This window comes from Primulina tabacum, chromosome 5, assembly GCF_025594145.1.
Source record: "Primulina tabacum isolate GXHZ01 chromosome 5, ASM2559414v2, whole genome shotgun sequence".
NCBI lineage: Eukaryota > Viridiplantae > Streptophyta > Magnoliopsida > Lamiales > Gesneriaceae > Primulina > Primulina tabacum.
Window position 1 is genome coordinate 38,172,372 of NC_134554.1, and position 18,472 is coordinate 38,190,843.

Below are 18,472 nucleotides of genomic sequence, written 5' to 3' on the forward strand. Positions count from 1 at the left end.
ATATCTAAAGTCCGGTTCCATAATCAATTTTAATGAACCACTACAATATTAAATCCTAATAAACCGGAAAATATTACTCGATATGACAAGGAAAATAAGTTCAAGAAATCATAAAAATGGCATGTAAATTTGGCAAATAATTTCTCATGATTTCAACAATCAAATTAATTAATAAGTCAGTACATCTTAAATAATTATGTTGTTTCACTGAAATAAGATATTCAAGTAGGTCTCTTGAGACGGTCTCACAAATCTTTACCTGTGAGACGGGTCAATCCTACCGATATTCACAATAAAAAGTAATACTCTTAGCATAAAAATTAATAGTTTTTCAATGAATGACCCAAATAAGAGATCCGTCTCACAAAATACGACCAGTAAGACGGTCTCACATAAATTTTTGCCCAAATATATATATATATATATTGTCATGTAATATTTCTATGCAAAACCAAAATTAATATGTGATGTAACAATATTATATTATTGCTTCAAATAAATAAATAAATAAATATAATAATAATCAAATCAACAATATAAATCGGAAATTATGGGAATATGTGCCATGGCTCGTAAAATTTAGGAAGGATATGAACAATTTGCTGTCATCCTTTTACGTAGTGTTCAATATTAAATTGGCTCAACTCGAAGTTTTGGACCATCTGTGGTTAGATAGATATGCTTCCCTAATTAAATAACAATTTTTTTTCAGAATACAATTTATATTTATCTCTGCAAATCATTTATATTTTTGTCTTACCCTCTTCAAATATTTAAATAGATGGTTCAAAATAACCCCTATCCTCAAGTAAAAATAGAAAATAATAAATAAGGCTGATTTTGGAAATATGACTACCTTAATTCCTCGCATTTATCTATTATTATTATTATTATTATTATTATTGTACAAAAACTATTTTTTTGTGAAAATGTAAAACTATTTTTTTTTGTGTGTGAAAATGTACAAAAAGCATTTGAATACACAAATAAATGATTGTGATACCAAATTTATGGTATTTATAAATGATAAATGATTTGCGTGTGTTTTATATAATTTATATTTATATTGGTCATTTGACATGGACGTTTTGTATATAAAATAATTAAAATTTATGTAAAAGTATTTTTGAAAGTTGTATTTTGCTATAGGTTTATAAATAAAAATCATAACAAAATAATTGGAGAAAGATGGATAGTTTTGGAAACTTATTGAGTCGCTTGAGAAAAGTAAAGATTTGAAGGATTGGAAATTTATATTTTCCAATTCATGTATGTTTTACAAATAAATCTCAATTTCAACTTAAAAAAGATGTGAAGGATAAATGTAGAAATCAAATATATCATACACACTTTGTATTTATTAACGGATTATACTTTATCAAATAGATAATTTTAAAGCTCCAAAAATTGTAATTTTTTTATTTTTTAAGTCTCCGAGAGGAAATAACATTGTTTGGTTTGAGCTTCCTATTATTATTATTATTTTATTATATTATTGAGAAGTTTTAAATTTTTAGTTCTTTGTCACATGAATGCTTATTTCACACCGCTTGAAGATATTGTGATTACAAAAGGCGCCTTTTATTATAATGATGGTGGTTATCCCGATATTGAGCTCCCTTTGGGGTCTTTTTCCGTCTTGGGTTTCCATTAGGATCTTTATTTCGTCTCGAACTTTCCCATGCGTCATTATTCATAAGACTCTCCGCATTAGGTTGGTGGAGTGGTACCTTCCTAAGTCTCGAACTCATGACCTCCTGACATAAGTACATAGTTCAAAGAGACTTCATATCAATTGAGTTACTGGCTGTGTTGGTACCAGGATTGCGTTGCCAAGACCTATATATCCAGGAGGTCTTGGGTTCGAATCCTAAGAAGGTAAAAGCTCTAGTGTCTGGGCTGGAGAAGTTCTATGAGTAATGATAGCGGGTGAGTGGTATCGGGTCATTACACATAATCTTCCTCCACTTCCTCTTCCTTTTGATGTTGCACAACTCACCGAGTTGATCATTGCCACTATCGAACATGTGTTGGCACATAGACAAGCCCACCTCAGAGCCTCTTCCAAATCAGAACGAGGTCACAGAAGAGATGAGAAAACTCCGAGAAGAGGTCCAGCATCAGTGCGAGACTACGGAAGACCCTCCTCCAAAGCCGCCCTGATATGTTCCCTCTCGGTGGAAGTCTCAGATTCCCGAGTATAGGAGAATACGATAGATAGAAAGGGAAATTCCAAAGATCATCTCTCCCGGTTTGAGAATGCTTCCCAAGTTGTATTAGTAAGCCGATCCTACCAAGTGTCGGGTTTTGCTCTCTATGACCTTGTTTTTAGAGTGATATGCTTCTGTTACCAATTTCTACCACCATTACAAAACGATCCTTTTCAGTTATATATATTCTCAAAACTAGGTTTCAAAGCAAAATAAAATATTTTTTCTCTCAAATGTATTGATTATATTTATTGAAAGAGAAATTGATAAAAAAATATTTGTGTAAATACTATTATCGAAGATTTTGAAAATTTTAATAAACGTAAAATTCTTTTTAAATAGAAATATTTGTTTAAAAACATACTGTTTATATTTTGTTAAATATAATAGATAAAATTTTTATATTCTCTTTTTATATTTTGCCCGTCTTTAAGCACCCTCACATAATTGAAATCCTAGATGATATATGTATATATACACACGCACTACAAAACAAAACATGCAAACTCCCGAATTTATCCCATTCACCGTTCGAGACGCGGCACCCCGCTGCTGCTGCCAACACCAACTTTCCTCGTTTAACGTGTCAACACTATCCCCATACCACCCCCTGCGCCATCCTCCCTTGAAAAAAGCAACAACTTCTCCATATAAATCGTTAAACCCCGTCACCATTTCCCAACAAGACACAAGAAACTGAAGAAAATGGCGATAAAAACTATAAAACAAGCCCTCCTCTTCTTCTTCCTCATGATCTTGACCACATCCCAGTTTTACATGCATGCCAACGCCATCGGAGAAAAAGTGGGAGGCCGAAGAGAAGTAAAGAATGTGCACAGCAACAAACAGATCCAGGATTTGGGGAGATTCTGCGTCGAACAGTACAATCTAAAGATGCTGCAGAAGGGTATTAATGGCAGCAGTGGCAAGCTTCTGATGTTCTCGGAGGTGGTGGAGGCAGAGACGCAGGTGGTTTCCGGGATCAAGTATTATCTGAAGATCTCCGCCGCCCCTCATGGCGGCGGGGTTGCCCGCGAGTTCGAGGCCGTGGTATTGGTGAAGCCGTGGATGCGTTCTAAGGAAGTGCTCACTTTTGATCCATCCCCTAGATCTTACTGACGACATTTCAAAGAATTGATCAATCAGAGTTGATCACTTCTTGATTTTCTTTCTTTCGTCTTTTTCAAACGTCTGTATGTTTTTTTTTTGTTGGGTTCGATTTTGTTCGATTATGTAGGTTGAGTGTGAGGTACGTCTGGAGATCGGATTCTAATAAATTTGGAGAAAAAAATCTTCTTTGCATGGCTTGGGTGGTGTAAAAGATTATATAATAAATAAAGTAATAAACATCCATTTTAGACCCCTCAAATTTCAATTTAATTCCAAGATTTGTGATATTTCTTTCACAGAATGATATTGATTATTATCGTAGAGGAATTTTATTTTAAAAAAGTAAAATTTGGTAAAATATTCATGAAAATTCCACAATTCTGAGAATGAAAAATTCCATATTTTTATATTTCTTATTGTGATCAAGTAAGATTGTTGCTCCTAGCAGTGAAAGTTGGAATTTGGGTTCCACTAATTCGATCCGCTGCAACCAAAATAACTTGTTCGGCCATAGTTTTTTTGGTATATATAGGTTCGAGTTTGACTTGTTTTAAAATTATTAAGGTTATAAATAGTTCGATCTCGGATCGTTAATAGCTCGTTTATCAAGTTTAACGAGTCTGACTCGAACTCTTGTTGTTAAAATCTTGTTTAATTCGTTAAATAAGCTCATTTTCGAGTTCGTTGATTATTTTTAGATAAAATGTCAACTAAGATATGCGAATTTTAAGCGGATACTTTTTATTTTATAAGCATTGCAACCAGTTCTCTTACACTCGAGTTTCGATGTAAGATAATGTAAATTATTATCGTACATTCAAGACCCAACAAATTAGTCGAGTTTTTAACGAGTCGGGCTCCAAATAACTTGTGAACGATTTAATTCATTTACATCTCTACTAATAGAGTAAGATTAAAATACCGGGCTGAAACCCAACCCGTCGACCGCCCGTTTTAACCCATGAGTTAGGGGCCATGATCCCGAAATTGAGTTCTTAAATCAAATTATATTCTTATTTTTAAAAAAATCAAATTGTATTCTTTTGAAATCAAGACAATATTAGTAGATTACAGAAAATAATAAACTTTTCTTAGGTAGTTCGTAGTCTGATCTCTTAGGCTGGCAGGTAGGATCTGTTGGGTGCAGATTCAAAAATAAGTAATTTATAAGAAATAAAATTGAGAAAATAGACTACATATAATAAAATATTTACATTATAATTTCATATATATGTATAATTTTTATAACTTAAGATTCTTTGTTCATTAGTATATGCGAATCCTGATTGCTACCCCGACGCAGATTGTCATTATTACACAGAAGTTGTATCCGGATCGACTTTTTTCGGCAAGGTCGACCACCTCACCGGAGGGTTATAACTTATAAGGTTTGCCTTGGGGTTGCTCTCTGTGCGAAAATTTTATGTGTAAGCACTTGAAGTTAATGTATATTCGATATTTTTTATTAATGCATTTATTTGTCTTGATTGTCTTAATTATATTACTAATTTTGGGCACCCGTTTTCGGGGAGCATGAGGTTAAGAGATAGAGTAGGTCTCTTGTGAGACGGCCTTACGAATCTTTATCTGTGAGACGGGTCAACCGTACCCTACCGATATTCACAATAAAAAGTAAAACTCTTAGCATAAAAAGTACTAGTTTTTAATGGATGACCCAAATAAGATATCCGTCTCACAAAATATGACCTGTGAGACCGTCTCACACAAGTTTTTGCCTAAGAGGTATTGTAAGACTGAATGATTCAGAAGTAGTGTATTGTTATTGATATCCCCATAAGGATCCGGGTCATTTCAGCGATGACCCGGGCACCATGAAGAGCCCGGGCACTTTCTCCTCTTCCCGGGCAGTCATCACAGCCCGAGCTCTCATCCAAATACCCGGGTAATCGACTACCCGGGCTACCTCGAGAATTGAGCCACACTCGAGTATGATTGATACAGGCCGTCTAATCTGTCAGAACAACTTGGGCTTGGAGTGTCCTAGAATCCATCAGAAGCTAGAGTATGGGCAACCGACTTGCCATACTTAGTAGGTGGCACTGGAATCGAGGTACTTACCTCATTTTCTTACTATAAATAGCATGTATTAATGTCATTTATGGGGCTTGAAATCTTTTAACTCTCAAGCATTATACATATTTTCTCTAAAATATTGCTTGTGTTCGCCTGAAAAACCTGCTGACTTTAGCATCGGAGTGGCCACGCCGGACACCCCTCCGGCGCCCATTCACGAGTTCTTTTCATTGTTTGCAGGTGTTATTCCCGCCAGTTTCCTCGCTTAAAATTCCCAAACACTATAAATTGTTGATTTGACCCGTTGAAGCTCCTTACCCGGCTCATCCATTTCAGCGTGATCACATCATTGGCGCCGTCTGTGGGAAATTTGAGTTCAAAACGTTGATATGGCCCGTACGAGAAGAACCAACCAAGATAATTCTCGAACCCAGGATGATGGAGGGCAGACTTCAAGACAAGTTGGTGTTAATAACACCGCTTTGACCCCGGAGGAGTTGCAAAAGATTGTATCCGACGCCATAAAGCAAGCTATGGCCAGGAAAGATGTTTCTCATCATGTTACAACACCCGGGATAATCAGGAGCCTGAGCAGGAGCAGGAGCAGGAAATGAGGGAGGAGGAGGTGAGAGGAGATGAGGAATCCAGCGCCGGGTCCAAATCTCTTACCGTGGCGGAAGAGTTGTTGGAATTGAGACAGAAGATGAAGGTGCTGGAAGGACAGTTGGAGAATCGGGGCTCTTCCCGGGAAGTCACCAGGGGATGCCCGTTTGCTGAGATCATTGTCCGGGAACCTCTTCCCGGGAATTTTAAATCAGCCAAAATAAAGGATTATGATGGCAACGCAGATCCTGAGGAACACTTGGCCAGATTTGAGAACATGGCCATGTTGCACTATTACACTTATAGAATCAAGTGTAAGGTGTTCCTGACAACATTGGTGGATTCGGCTCAAAGGTGGTTTGAGGGTTTGGCTCCTCAAAATATTAGTTCTTTCAAAGACTTCCAAAAGGTGTTCTCTCACCATTTCAGTAGCAGTAAAAAGTACAAAAAGACTGCTTTTAGTCTTTTCAAAGTCAAGCAGAGCCCGGAGGAGAGTCTGAGGGCTTATATCCGAATATTCAATAGAGTGGCTCTTGACGTTCCCACTTGTGCCACTGAAACTGTGGGGACCCGGACGCTAATTCATTTCTTAATCGTCTTTGGGATTAATTAAATCAATTATAATAAACAGGGTCTAATTTTTTTTTTTTAAATACAAGTGTCAAATGCGGAACGTAATGGAACTCATTCGAATATATATACATGAAAACAAAGTACAAGTCTTGTACTATATACAGTCATTTAAACTAAGGTTTAACGACTACATATCAAGTGTTCAAACCCTATCTAAAATCCAAGTCCGTAGTCTCCACTCTAATCACGATCTCTCTTCATCTCCTCGACCCTGATCCTGTCTCACCTGTTGCCATGCACACATACAAACACGACAACAGCCGGATAACTCCGGTGAGAAATACATATCAGTATAAATCAACGATACATGCAATCATATAATCAATATAAAGCATGAAACAGATATCAGTAATATATATATAAAAATCTGGAAACATAATTCAATATAAATCTGTTAATAACTCATGACTCTATATCTCAGACTAGACTCATTCCTAGTCTAGGGATCCCAATTTCTAGACGTTGGCATACTATATCGAATCTCAGTAATAGAAGTAAATCCACTTCTAATCAAACATCGGTATAAACCAAACATCTAGTGTCTTGACCTATCCGTCAAAAACTCTGGCACCTCCGCCAATCACTATTCTGTGACAATGTGCAATGGGCCAGTGACGATTCCATCACCATCTGGCCCTTCTGTCACAAGACCAATCGTCTAATACATTCTTTCTATAAATCAATAGAACAAGCATATCAATCCAAATCAATGCATACAATAACAATAAGTATGTGGTTTAGGGAAATCAAGTATTTCACACTCGAGTCATTCTCCCGGTTCGACATTGACTTATACCTTTCTTTAGTTGTAGTTCTGACAACGTTCAAGTCTGGAATTCGAAGTCTGTCAATATTCAATCTGGCAATGACAATATCAAGAAGTACAATATCAATATACTGCTCAAATCAATACCGAATCTGATCAATCTGAATCTAACTCAAGATCAACGGCATAACGGAACAATCCCGATATCCTCGTCAATACAATATCAACCGATATCAATTACTGCAATTCACAATCGATAACAACACAATCTGATATCAATCTCAATCATATCTAATCAGAAATTCATAACAATTTCATATGGTATCTGTTCTTCAATCTGGTTTCAATTATACGATGTTTAGCATATCAAAAACACCATATATAAATCATATCTATCCGATTCTAGTAATAGCATAATTTCAAATCATATCAAAACTTAATAAAACTTACGTCCAGTTGTAGCCTGCGTCGATAGGAACACAGTACTGAAGTCGGATTCAAATTCTGATGGGCGGATCTTTCACAAACTTCAAATTTCTAAAATAAAAGGCGTATTCAACACTTTCTCTGAAACTTTTCTCGATTCTTTCCGCTGGAAGATGAGGAAATGAATTGGTTTCTCATTTAAATTGCATGGCAACGAATATGTGGCTTCATCTTGATGCAGCACGTCTCGCGCATATGCGCGACTTCAACCGGCGCATATGCGCGAGACCTACTGGTCTCCGCAACTCCTTCCTCAGCAGCTCGCGCATATGCGCGCACCACTTCCGCGCATATGCGCGAGGTCCTTCACAACTCTCGGGTACCCTCGCGCACATGCGCGAATCCTTGTCGCGCATATGCGCGAGGTTCTCTGCGCCCGACGGGGTCGCGCATATGCGCGAGGGCTTATCCTCGCACATAGATCAATCTTCTTTTCGGCTCTCCTGGTCTGATCCGTTCCGTCTATAATCACATCAATTAATCAACAAATCATTTCAGATTAACAACACATCAAATCTCGGGCATTACAGAAACAAAGACTACCGCATTCACACAGGGCTTGAGGGAGGGGGAGTTCTTCAAATCATTGACCAAGAAAGTGCCCGGGGATTTCGAAGACTTATTATCCCGGGCAGAGAAGTATATCAACATGGAAGAAGCTCAGAAACAGAAAAGGGAGGCTGTAAGGAAGGAGAAAAGAGACCGGGTGTCTAAGCCCGAGGAGAGATGACAGAAGAGGAGTAATCTCGGGCACTTTTCTCAGCACGTGCCTATGAAGATTACTCGGGATAGGGAAGTGCAAGAATGTAGTAGAGACCTGGCTCCGGACCATCAATTATCCCTGTCGGAGAAAAGAGGATTTTGCACTTTCCACAAGGTGTGTTACAATAACACCGAAGATTGCAAAACATTGAAGGGAAATTATGTCCCATCTTCCATCCCGGAACCCAGTCACAACAACAGAGAGCCGAGATTGCCACCTTGGACATCTCGGCAGCCAGGATCCAGCGCCCGTGAAGGAGGTATGAGGAATAGTACGAGAGGAGAGCCCGGGAGAAGAAGAGAGCCCGAGCTTGAGAAGAAAAAGAATTCACCCCCTGCTACGGGGTTGATAAAAATGATATCAGGAGGCTCTACTGATGGAGACTTCAACCGAGCGAGGAAGTCGAGGAGTAGGAGGGAGTGTATGGAGGTAGAAGGAATGAGGAGGAGCGAGGCGGTCATCAGTTTTGACCCCGAGGATTTAAAGGGAGTGAATCTACCCCACAGTGATGCCTTGGTGATCCAAGCCCGGGTGGCAAATTATGACATTCTGAGAATCTTTATTGACTCGGGCAGCTCTGTAAATGTAATTTTTAAAGATGCCTTTGTGCAGATGGATTTGCAGGGCTATCCCTTGGAAACTGTGGAAACTGTCTTCTTTGGCTTTGCTGGCCATGTGGTTTACCCGGAAGGGGAGATTGTCTTACCACTAACCCTGGGCTCCCAGGATCTCAAGAAAAAGGTGATTACTTCTTTCACAGTGGTGGACTCCCCATCATCTTATAACATCATTCTAGGGAGGCCGACCATGAATGAGCTGAGGGCTGTGGCATCTACCTACCACCAAAAGATAAAGTTTCCTGTGGGAGCCAGGGTGGGAGAAGTCCTGGGAGATCAGCCATCTTCTCGAAAATGCTATGTGGAAGCGGTCCGGGCGGATCAGAGCAAATCCAAGAGGGAAGGGAAGAAAGCCAGAGTGGTTGTAGCAGGAGGAAGAGTGGTGGAGAAAGGGGAAGTTAATTTTGTAGCAGAAGAAGAGCAGGAGATAGTAGAAGTCGGACCGGGCCAACAAATCCGGGTGGCTCGGAATCTCAGTACATCCACCCGGGTTAGTTTAATTAACTGTTTAAAAGCTAATATCCATGTGTTTTCCTTGTCCCAACAGGAGCTGACAGGGATTTCTCCCTTAATATCGGAGCACCAACTGAACATTCTCCCGGGATCTCACCCGGTAAAGCAAAAGAAGAGACACTTTGGTCCTGAAAAGGACAAAGTCATTGATGAGCAGGTGAAAAAACTACTGAAGGCCGGCCATATTCGGAAAATTCAATTCCCTACATGGCTCTCGAATGTGGTATTGGTGCCCAAATCTACCGGGAAGTGGTGCATGTGTGTAGACTTCCGCGATCTTAATAAGGCCTGTCCCAAGAATCATTATCCTCTGCCCCGTATTGATCAATTGGTGGATTCCACATCGGGCTTCGAATTGCTGAGCTTCATGGACGCATACCAGGGGTATCATCAAATCCCCCTGGCCAAGAGTGATCAAAATAAAGCCAGCTTCATCACCTCGGGAGGTACATTTTGTTATATTGTAATGCCTTTTGGGTTGAAGAATGCAGGGGCTACTTACCAGCGTCTGATGAACAAAGTCTTCGAGAAGCAGCTGGGGCGAAATGTGGAAGTCTATGTGGATGATATTCTGGGCAAGACTCGGGAGGTTGCAAGCTTTATTGTTGATCTGGAGGAAACTTTTGCCACTCTCATGCGGTACGGGATCGAGCTTAACCCTGCCAAGTGCATCTTTGGCGTAAAGATTGGCAAATTCTTGGGATTCATAGTGACAGATCGAGGTGAATCAGAAGAAAGTCAAATCTGTGTTGTGCATGCCATCTCTCCGATCTGTCAAAGAAGTACAGAAGCTGACCGGGAGGATTGCTTCCCTCTCTCGATTTATTTCCCGATCAGCGCACAAGAGTTATCATTTTTTTCAAGTCTTGAGGAAGGCCCAGGAATTTGGATGAGATGATAAATGTGAACAGGCCTTCCAGGACTTGAAGATTCATCTTGCAGAGCTCCTTGTATTGGTGAAGCCGGAGCCCGGGGAGAAATTATTTGTTTATCTGTCCACTACAGAGTATGCTGTCAGCTCAGTTCTGATAAAAGAAGAAGGCTCTGATCAAAAGCCTGTCTATTATGTCAGCCATGCTCTAAGGGGACCCGAGCTCCGATACAGTGGAGTGGAAAAAATTGCTTTGGCCTTGATCATGACCGCCCGAAAGCTAAGGCCCTATTTCCTGTCACATCAAAACATTGTTCTTACCAATAGTCCTCTCGGGAGGATCATGACTCACTTTGAAGTATCCGGGCGAATGATCAAGTGGACAGTAGAGTTGGGGGAGTATGACATTGAATACAAACCCCGGGTTGCCATCAAAGCAAAAGCTGTATCAGATTTTTTATCCGAGATGGTCGAACCCAATGAGGAGAAAGTATGGAGAATATTCGTGGATGGGGCGTCTAGCCTTGCCGGGTGTGGAGTAGGGGTTGTGATAATATCTCCCCTGGGAGAAAAGATTAAATTAGCACTGAGAATTGACTCCCGGGTAACCAACAATGAGGCCGAGTATGAGGCTGTCCTAGCCGGTATCCAAGCTGCCCGGGAAGTCGGCGCTTCCCGGATTATTCTGTATTCTGATTCGCAACTCATTACTCAACAGATAAAGGACGTATATGAAGCTAAGGATGACAGGATGCTAAAGTATTTGCAGCTCATCAAAGCCCGATCAGAAGTTTTTGCGGATTGGGGTGTCGAACAAATACCCCGGGAGGAGAATAGCGAGGCAGATACTCTGGCAAAAATGGCTGCTTCTTTGTCAGAAGTTAGTACCCGGGAAATCTTGCATGCATCTCGGCTAATCCTTTCTACTGAGGAAGAAATGTTACCAGAACCCGAGGACTCCTGGATGACACCTCTGATCAAGTTCATCGTAAATAATGAACTACCCGAAGACAGAGCCCGAGCTCAGAAAACTAAGAGACAAGCTCCCAGGTTTGTTTTCTTAAATAATATTTTGTACAGAAGATCGTTCCAGGGACCTCTTTTAAAATGATTACCTGAAAAAGAGGTGTATTATGTCCTCCGAGAGATTCATGAAGGATGTTGTGCCGAGCACCTCGGGGGAATGTCTTTGGCCCGGAAAACAATGCTTGCTGTTTTCTGGTGGCCAACTTTAAGTCAAGATGCTGCTCGGGTGGTCCAAGCTTGTGAGGGCTGTCAACATTATTCGAATTTTAAGCACAGCCCGGCCACTCTCATGAAGCCCATTTGGACATCTTGCCCTTTTGATCAATGGACATGGATATTGTGGGTCCTTTCCCGATTGCCCGGGCTTAGAAAAATTCTTGTTAGTAGCTGTTGATTACTTTTCCAAGTGGGTAGAAGCTGAGCCTTTGGCAAAAATCACTGAGCAGGAGGTATTGAAATTTCTATGGAAGAATATTGTATGCCGGTTTGGAGTGCCTAGAAGACTGATCTCGGACAATGGGAGACATTTCCAGGGCAAATGAATTACGTCATGGTGCAAGGAAATGAAGATCACTCAATCTTTTACCTCTGTTGCATATCCTCAAGCTAATGGCCAGACAGAAGTTGTCAATAGAATTATTGTACAAGCATTAAAGACAAGGCTACAAGGCAAAGGAAAGGATTGGGTGGAAGAATTACCCAGTGTTCTTTGGGCTTACAGAACTACTCCTTGGGCACCTACTCAAGAAACTCCTTTCAATCTGGTATATGGTTTTGAAGCAGTCCTGCCAGTTGAGATCGGGCAACCTTCTTCCCGGGTAGAATCTTACCCGGACAACAATGATCAGGCCTGGGCTATGGAGTTGGATTTGGTGGAAGAAAAAAGAGATCGAGCTTTCATTCGAATGGAAGCATATCGGAGCCGGGTCATGAAGTCATATAACAAAAAGGTCCGGATCCGAGATTTCCAAGTGGGGGATCTAGTCATGAAGAAAGTCAACCCTGCTGGGGATGTTGGGAAGCTGGAAGCTCGGTGGGAAGGACCTTATAAGATCACCCGAAAGATCAGTTCGGGATCTTTTTCTTTAGAAAATGCTCAAGGACATCCCCTCAAAAGGCCTTGGAATGTATTTAATCTAAAAAAATACTATGCGTGACAAATGTAATTATTTGATGGATGAAATAAATGAAAGATATATTTTCTCGGAGAATGTTGTGAATGTTTCTGTTATCGTATCCCAGGAATTACTAGGCCTCGGTTATAAAAAGCCCAGGGCACTACACCCTAGCTCGGGGCACCACACCTCGACCATTCCCAAGTCCCGGGACATGATCCCCGGCCCAAGGCTCCGTACCTTGGTTCTAAAAAGCCCAGGGCACTACACCCTGGCTCGGGGCATCACACCTCGACCATACCCAAGTCCCGGGACATGATCCCCGGCCCAAGGCTCCGTACCTTGGTTCTTAAAAACCCATGGCATTACACCCTGGCTCGGGGCACCACACCTCGACTATTCCCAAGTCCCGGGACATGATCCCCGGCCCAAGGCTCCGTACCTTGGTTCTTAAAAGCCCAGGGCACTACACCCTGGCTCGGGGCACCACACCTCGACCATTCCCAAGTCCCGGGACATGATCCCCGGCCCAAGGCTCCGTACTTTGGTTCTTAAAAGCCCAAGGCACTACACCCTGGCTCGGGGCACCACACCTCGACCATTCCCAAGTCCCGGGACATGATCCCCGGCCCAAGGCTCCGTACCTTGTTTCTTAAAAGTCCAGGACACTACACCCTGGCTCGGGGCACCACACCTCGACCAGTCTAAACCCCGAAATATGCTCTTTTGCCCAACTTTTCTACTCGGAATACACGCCAAGGTTTTATATCTGGGTTTTAGGTTACTTACATCTGGGTTACTTGCGGAATATAAGGCATTTTAGCCATTACAGGGATCAAAATCCCGGATACTTATTTAAAGCTATCGGTTAATTCTCAACACTTAGAAAAAGTTCTGGTTATGTTCATAAAGACAGTGGTATTACGCAGGTCTTTGAAGATTAATCGAGACACTATGGAATAAAAGGGAATTCTTCATTAATAAAAGCCTGAAGGCATGAATTACAGGAAATAAAAAAGAAAAATACAAATCTAGTCTACATCTACGTGTTCGACCTCTGGCTGGTCTTCTTGGTTTCCATCCTTCTCCTCCTCACCTTCCTTGGGTAGGGAAGCAATGGCCAGCCAAATTCGGGAAAGTTTTCCCTATCTTGGGGCAGGAGTCCGGCTTCCTCAAATTGTTCCCGGCATTTTTCAAAGCCGGTCTGAAAAAGAGGGTAGGCCTTGTCTACCACGGCCTTCTTAAACTCGGGAGACTGAAGGAAGAAAGCCTGCCACTTGTCCTTATTATGTTCAGCCAGGGCCAGGCACTCTCAGCTTTCTCAGCCCGATGCAATTGCAACTCTGTTTTTTAGAAACGGCACGGAGACTCGATTTCGAGACAGACAAAGAGCCTTGCAGACGATCCTCTCGGACAAGGCCTTCAATGATGTCCTCTTGGGCCTTGTCCAGGGCTGTGCGCAGAGTAGCCACTTCCTCCTCGTGAGCGGCTCGGGCCCGAGCTAACTCCTCCTGTAGCCATTCTTGGTTATCTTGGAAGTGCCGGGCTCGCTTACCTGAGATAGTGGCAGCCCCGGCAACCTCCTCGAAGGCCGAGATCAACAGGTGAGCAGCCTGTTCAAAAAACAAGGTCAGTAAGAATCAATAGTGATAAAATTAAGAAAAGATTGCGGGGATTAAACTTACCTCCAAGAGTTTGTTCGAACCCTCGAAGAGCTTGGCAGAGGCTCGGGAATTCTTCAAGCGGGCCTCTTCATCAGGAGTGAGGAGCTGCTTAAGAATCTTCAAACCCCTTGCCGAGGATCCCGCATCAAGGATATTGGCTCGGGGAGGCTGCTCCAGGAGGGGAGGCTGTTGGGCGGATTGTTCCCGGGGAGGGGGGGTTGTTGACCGGTTCGCTTGGGTGGAGCTTTGACCCACCTCCCGGTTGTCCTCGACCAGAATTGGCTCCGTGTTTGTGACAGTCTTTCGCTTCCTCTGGGTAAGGGGTATGTGGTCTTCAGGGTCTTCCTGGGATGCATCCCAAGTCACCTCTTCCTGCTGGGCCTCCGTCCGGTACAACTCAGCTTGTCGGGCTGCCTGCTCCTCGGCCTGTTTCTTCTCAAGAGCAGCTTTCCGGGCTGCCAATTTTTTCTCTTTAGCTGCCTTCTCAGCAGCCCACTTCTTCGCAAAGGCCTCCTGCATTCTTGAGTTATCTGCACAAACAGGAGGACAAGGAAACATCAGTGCCAATTGCAAATTTACCAAAAAATAAAGTAAATACATGTATAAAGTAGTATGTACTAGGTTGAGCGCCCGAGCCAGCAGCCTCATCAATCGCCCTTTCCAAAGGGTCCTCAGCCCGGACACTCAACCCATAAGCCACCAGATTCTCGTCGGATATGAGGACGGAGGAGGAATATTTGTGACCCTCCACCATGGTTTGACTTGCAAGGAAAGACTCCTCAAATTTGTAAGCTTGGGGCAGGGCAGGGTGTGGTGGGAGAGAGGGGAGAAACCCGATCAAATAAGGGAGAGGACCTGAGAGTTGAATAAAGAAATACATTCCTTTCCACCCCTTCTATGAGGAAGGGATGTCATCAAGGAATCGGGCCTTTTGCCGGGTGGTCAAGGAAAATGCATTATCCCCAAGCCGGCAAGAAAAATAGTAGTGAAGAACAAGGGGGTTGATAAGAAGATTATTCATTTTAAAGAGAATATAGGCTGAAGCCATGATACGAAAGGAATTAGGGTGAAATTGGTTGACAGGCACACTAAAAAACTTGGCGACCTGGATGTAAAAGAGAGGGAGGGGAAAACGGAGACCATTTTTGACTTGGTCCCGGAAGAAGGTAGTATAACCCGGGGGAGGACTGTCTGCCCTATCAGAAGCCCCGAGAATTATGATAGAGTAAGAGGAAGGAATAGATCCCAAAGTTCTGAGTTCCTCGTCCGCCCCCGAGCGCAAAGAGCTGCTCATTGAGGAGAACCAAGGAACTCCCGGGGTCTCCGTAGAAGGGTGGCCAGAAACCCGGGCTTTGCCCTTACCCTTGTCTTTTTTAAAGACACGGGAGGTGCCCGGAGAAGAGGATTTAGTTTGAAGAATTTTTGATTTTTGAGAAGTTTGGGTAAGGAGACGACGACGAGGGGGAGATGAGGAGGAGTTGGAGCGCAGCGCGGTGGACTCATCGCTGGGAGAGCCTCGCGCATTGGCTCCAGAAGTAGAGGAAGTAGAATTAGACATGGTTAGGAAGAAAGAACTTACGGTTTTTTAAGAGAGAGAGAGAGTGGTGGTTGCAGCGATGGAAGTTCACCGGAGAAGGAGGAGTTTGCGCTGAGGAGCTGCGAGAAAATTTTTTGCAAGGACGTCGCCGAGTTTGTGAATTTGAAAGTGTTTTTTCCAAAATAAGAGGCCTAGTATATATAGGCGGTGGGGGAAGATCTCAGCCGTTGATCTAAGAACACGTGGACGATCGTGATGGACCTTGAAAATTGTACCGGGCATAGGAAAGGACGTGCACGATTATCAATGTGTCAGACTTATCGGATTCTCAGAATGCGAAATGATTTTCGGCGAGAGTTTAATGCTAAAGCATGCGCCATTATGACACCACATTAATTGCCCGAGAATACAAAACGGCGCTCTATTTTAAGCCCGGGAGGTATGAGGCCCCATCATTTTATTCTAAGCCCGGGAGGTATGAGGCCTCGACACTTTATTCTAAGCCCGGGAGATATGAGGCCCCGGCATTCTATTTTAATCCCGGGAGATATGAGATCACGGCACTTTATTTCAAACTCGGGGGATATTAAGTCGTGGCATTTCAGTTCGTCATTTATCAGTTATTGTCAGCTAGTCTTATGTCAGTTATTTTGTTCAGTTCATGATATATTTATCAACTGATGAAATTAAATTCTTGCAGCAAAGTAAAAAACAAAGATAAACTAGATAAGCATTTTATTTATTTAAAGAAATTTTTGTGGATTACATTGAAATACTCCTCCTCTACAAAAGCCATCCACATGGTCATCCATTTTTTTACTTCTCCAGTGGACGTCTTGAGGAAACTATCGGAGTCGGTGATGTTCGTCAGAATCTTCCTCTCCTTGTGAAGCATCAGTTGGTAGACGTAGTCATCTTCAAAGAGATTCACTGTCTCGGAAACGTACAGGCGTTCCCGATATTTCTCCAGCTTTGCCACCAGTCGAGAAGTGGTAGCTTCTCCACATTCGTAGAGAAACTGCAGTCCTTGCAACTCCTCCCAGTAGCGAAGGATCTTTTGGAAGACTTCATCTTCCATTTCAGCTTTTCGCTTTTCAAAAGCTGCGTTCATGAACTCCTCCGCCATATCAGGAGTCTTCGAGCTACTTGAACCTGCCATTATACTTCTCGGATAATAATTTGCTAATATGATTGAAAAATAGGTGAGTTACTATATATAAAAAAAGGAATCAATCTCCGCCGTTTATCTTAATCAAATCGGACGAACAAGACGAATCTATGAAATTGCGCATACAGGTGAAAGGGCGTGTACGGATATCGAGGAAACATGCTCATTATTGCCTCGAAATATGAAAGGATTTTCGACGGTGTAAATACTAAAGCATGCGTCATTATGACACCTCTTGGACTGATCGAGAATACTAAACGACAAGAATTGCAGAGCCCAGGAGAGAGGAGGTCCCGGAATCTTACTCAAAACCCGAGTTGTATCAGATCCCGGTATCCCATTTCATATGTGAAATATTTGAAGTCCCGATGCTCTTATTCACTCTGAGTTATATTTCAACAAAATTACAAGTATGACTGATCAAGACAACGAGTCAAGCTCTAGCCGGACTATTTTAGAAATGGGTGGTGATACCCCCATAAGGTCCGGGTCATTTCAGCGATGACCCGGGCACCATCAAGAGCCCGGGCACTTTCTCCTCTTCCCAGGCAGTCATCACAGTCCGGGCTCTCTTCCAAATACCCGGGTAATCGACTACCCGGGCTACCTCGAGAATTGAGCCACACTCGAATATGATTGATATAGGCCGTCTAATATGTTAGAACAACTTGGGCTTGGAGTGTTCTAGAAGCCATCAGAAGCTATAGTATGGGCAACCGACTTGCCATACTTAGTAGGTGGCACTGGAATCGAGGTACCTACCTCATTTTTTTTACTATAAATAGAATGTATTAATGTCATTTATGGGGCTTGAAATCTTTTAACTCTCAAGCATTATACATATTTTCTCTAAAATATTGCTTGTGTTTGCCAGAAAAACCTGCTGACTTTAGCATCGGAGTGGCCACGCCGGACACCCCTCTGGCGCCCATTCACGAGTTCTTTTCATTGTTTGCAGGTGTTATTCCCGCCATCTTTGTGAGAACCTAAAATTCCAGTAGTAGCAGCAACTAGCAAATTTCAGCAGAAGCTAACAATTCCAACATCAACTTAGATTTCAGAAGATGATATTTTTCCAGCAGACAAAAATCCAGCAGACAAAATCCAGCAGCAAACGAGTTCAGTAGCGAGATTCTAGCAGATAGCTACTGATTCTGCTCAGGACTTGTAACTGAAGCATTTAACATGGATAAAGGCTGTTAATGGCAGATTATGGTCATTAATTGGAAGGCTAACAATCAGATTTTGGCCTATAAATAGCACCCTCAATCTCTGAATTGATGTTACCAAAATCTTGAGTTATCACTTGAAATTAGAGCTAAGAGAGTGCATTTTTCGAAACTGTAAAATCCAGTA

The 18,472-nt window shown here is 42.2% G+C and overlaps 3 protein-coding genes across 3 annotated transcripts; all 3 read left to right on the forward strand.

The window, feature by feature from the left end:
* Positions 1-2,703: 2,703 nt before the first annotated feature.
* Positions 2,704-3,570, forward strand: LOC142544993 (cysteine proteinase inhibitor B-like). The gene has a single exon (XM_075651987.1). The coding sequence runs from the start codon at positions 2,916-2,918 to the stop codon at positions 3,327-3,329; it is 414 nt and encodes a 137-aa protein (XP_075508102.1). The 5' UTR covers positions 2,704-2,915; the 3' UTR covers positions 3,330-3,570.
* Positions 3,571-5,964: 2,394 nt separating this feature from the next.
* On the forward strand, positions 5,965-8,572 carry LOC142544426 (uncharacterized). Its single transcript, XM_075651474.1, has 2 exons — positions 5,965-6,519; positions 8,399-8,572. Exons 1-2 carry the CDS (start codon positions 5,965-5,967, stop codon positions 8,570-8,572), a joined length of 729 nt encoding a protein of 242 aa, XP_075507589.1.
* A 42-nt stretch (positions 8,573-8,614) lies between these two features.
* Positions 8,615-12,789, forward strand: LOC142544427 (uncharacterized). Its single transcript, XM_075651475.1, has 7 exons — positions 8,615-9,121; positions 9,218-9,652; positions 9,770-10,145; positions 10,227-10,457; positions 10,678-11,656; positions 11,928-12,081; positions 12,481-12,789. The coding sequence occupies exons 1-7, from the start codon at positions 8,615-8,617 to the stop codon at positions 12,787-12,789; spliced, it is 2,991 nt and encodes a 996-aa protein (XP_075507590.1).
* The last annotated feature ends 5,683 nt before the right edge of the window (positions 12,790-18,472 follow it).

Coding starts and splice junctions, on each gene's coding strand:
- LOC142544993 (XM_075651987.1), top strand. CDS start 2,916: ATGGCGATAAAAACTATAAAACAAGCCCTCCTCTTCTTCTTCCTCATG.
- LOC142544426 (XM_075651474.1), top strand. CDS start 5,965: ATGAGGGAGGAGGAGGTGAGAGGAGATGAGGAATCCAGCGCCGGGTCC. Junction 6,520..8,398: donor CCACTTGTGCCACTGAAACT/GTGGGGACCCGG, acceptor GCATTCACACAG/GGCTTGAGGGAGGGGGAGTT.
- LOC142544427 (XM_075651475.1), top strand. CDS start 8,615: ATGAAGATTACTCGGGATAGGGAAGTGCAAGAATGTAGTAGAGACCTG. Junction 9,122..9,217: donor TACCCCACAGTGATGCCTTG/GTGATCCAAGCC, acceptor GCCTTTGTGCAG/ATGGATTTGCAGGGCTATCC. Junction 12,082..12,480: donor CAAAAATCACTGAGCAGGAG/GTATTGAAATTT, acceptor AACAATGATCAG/GCCTGGGCTATGGAGTTGGA.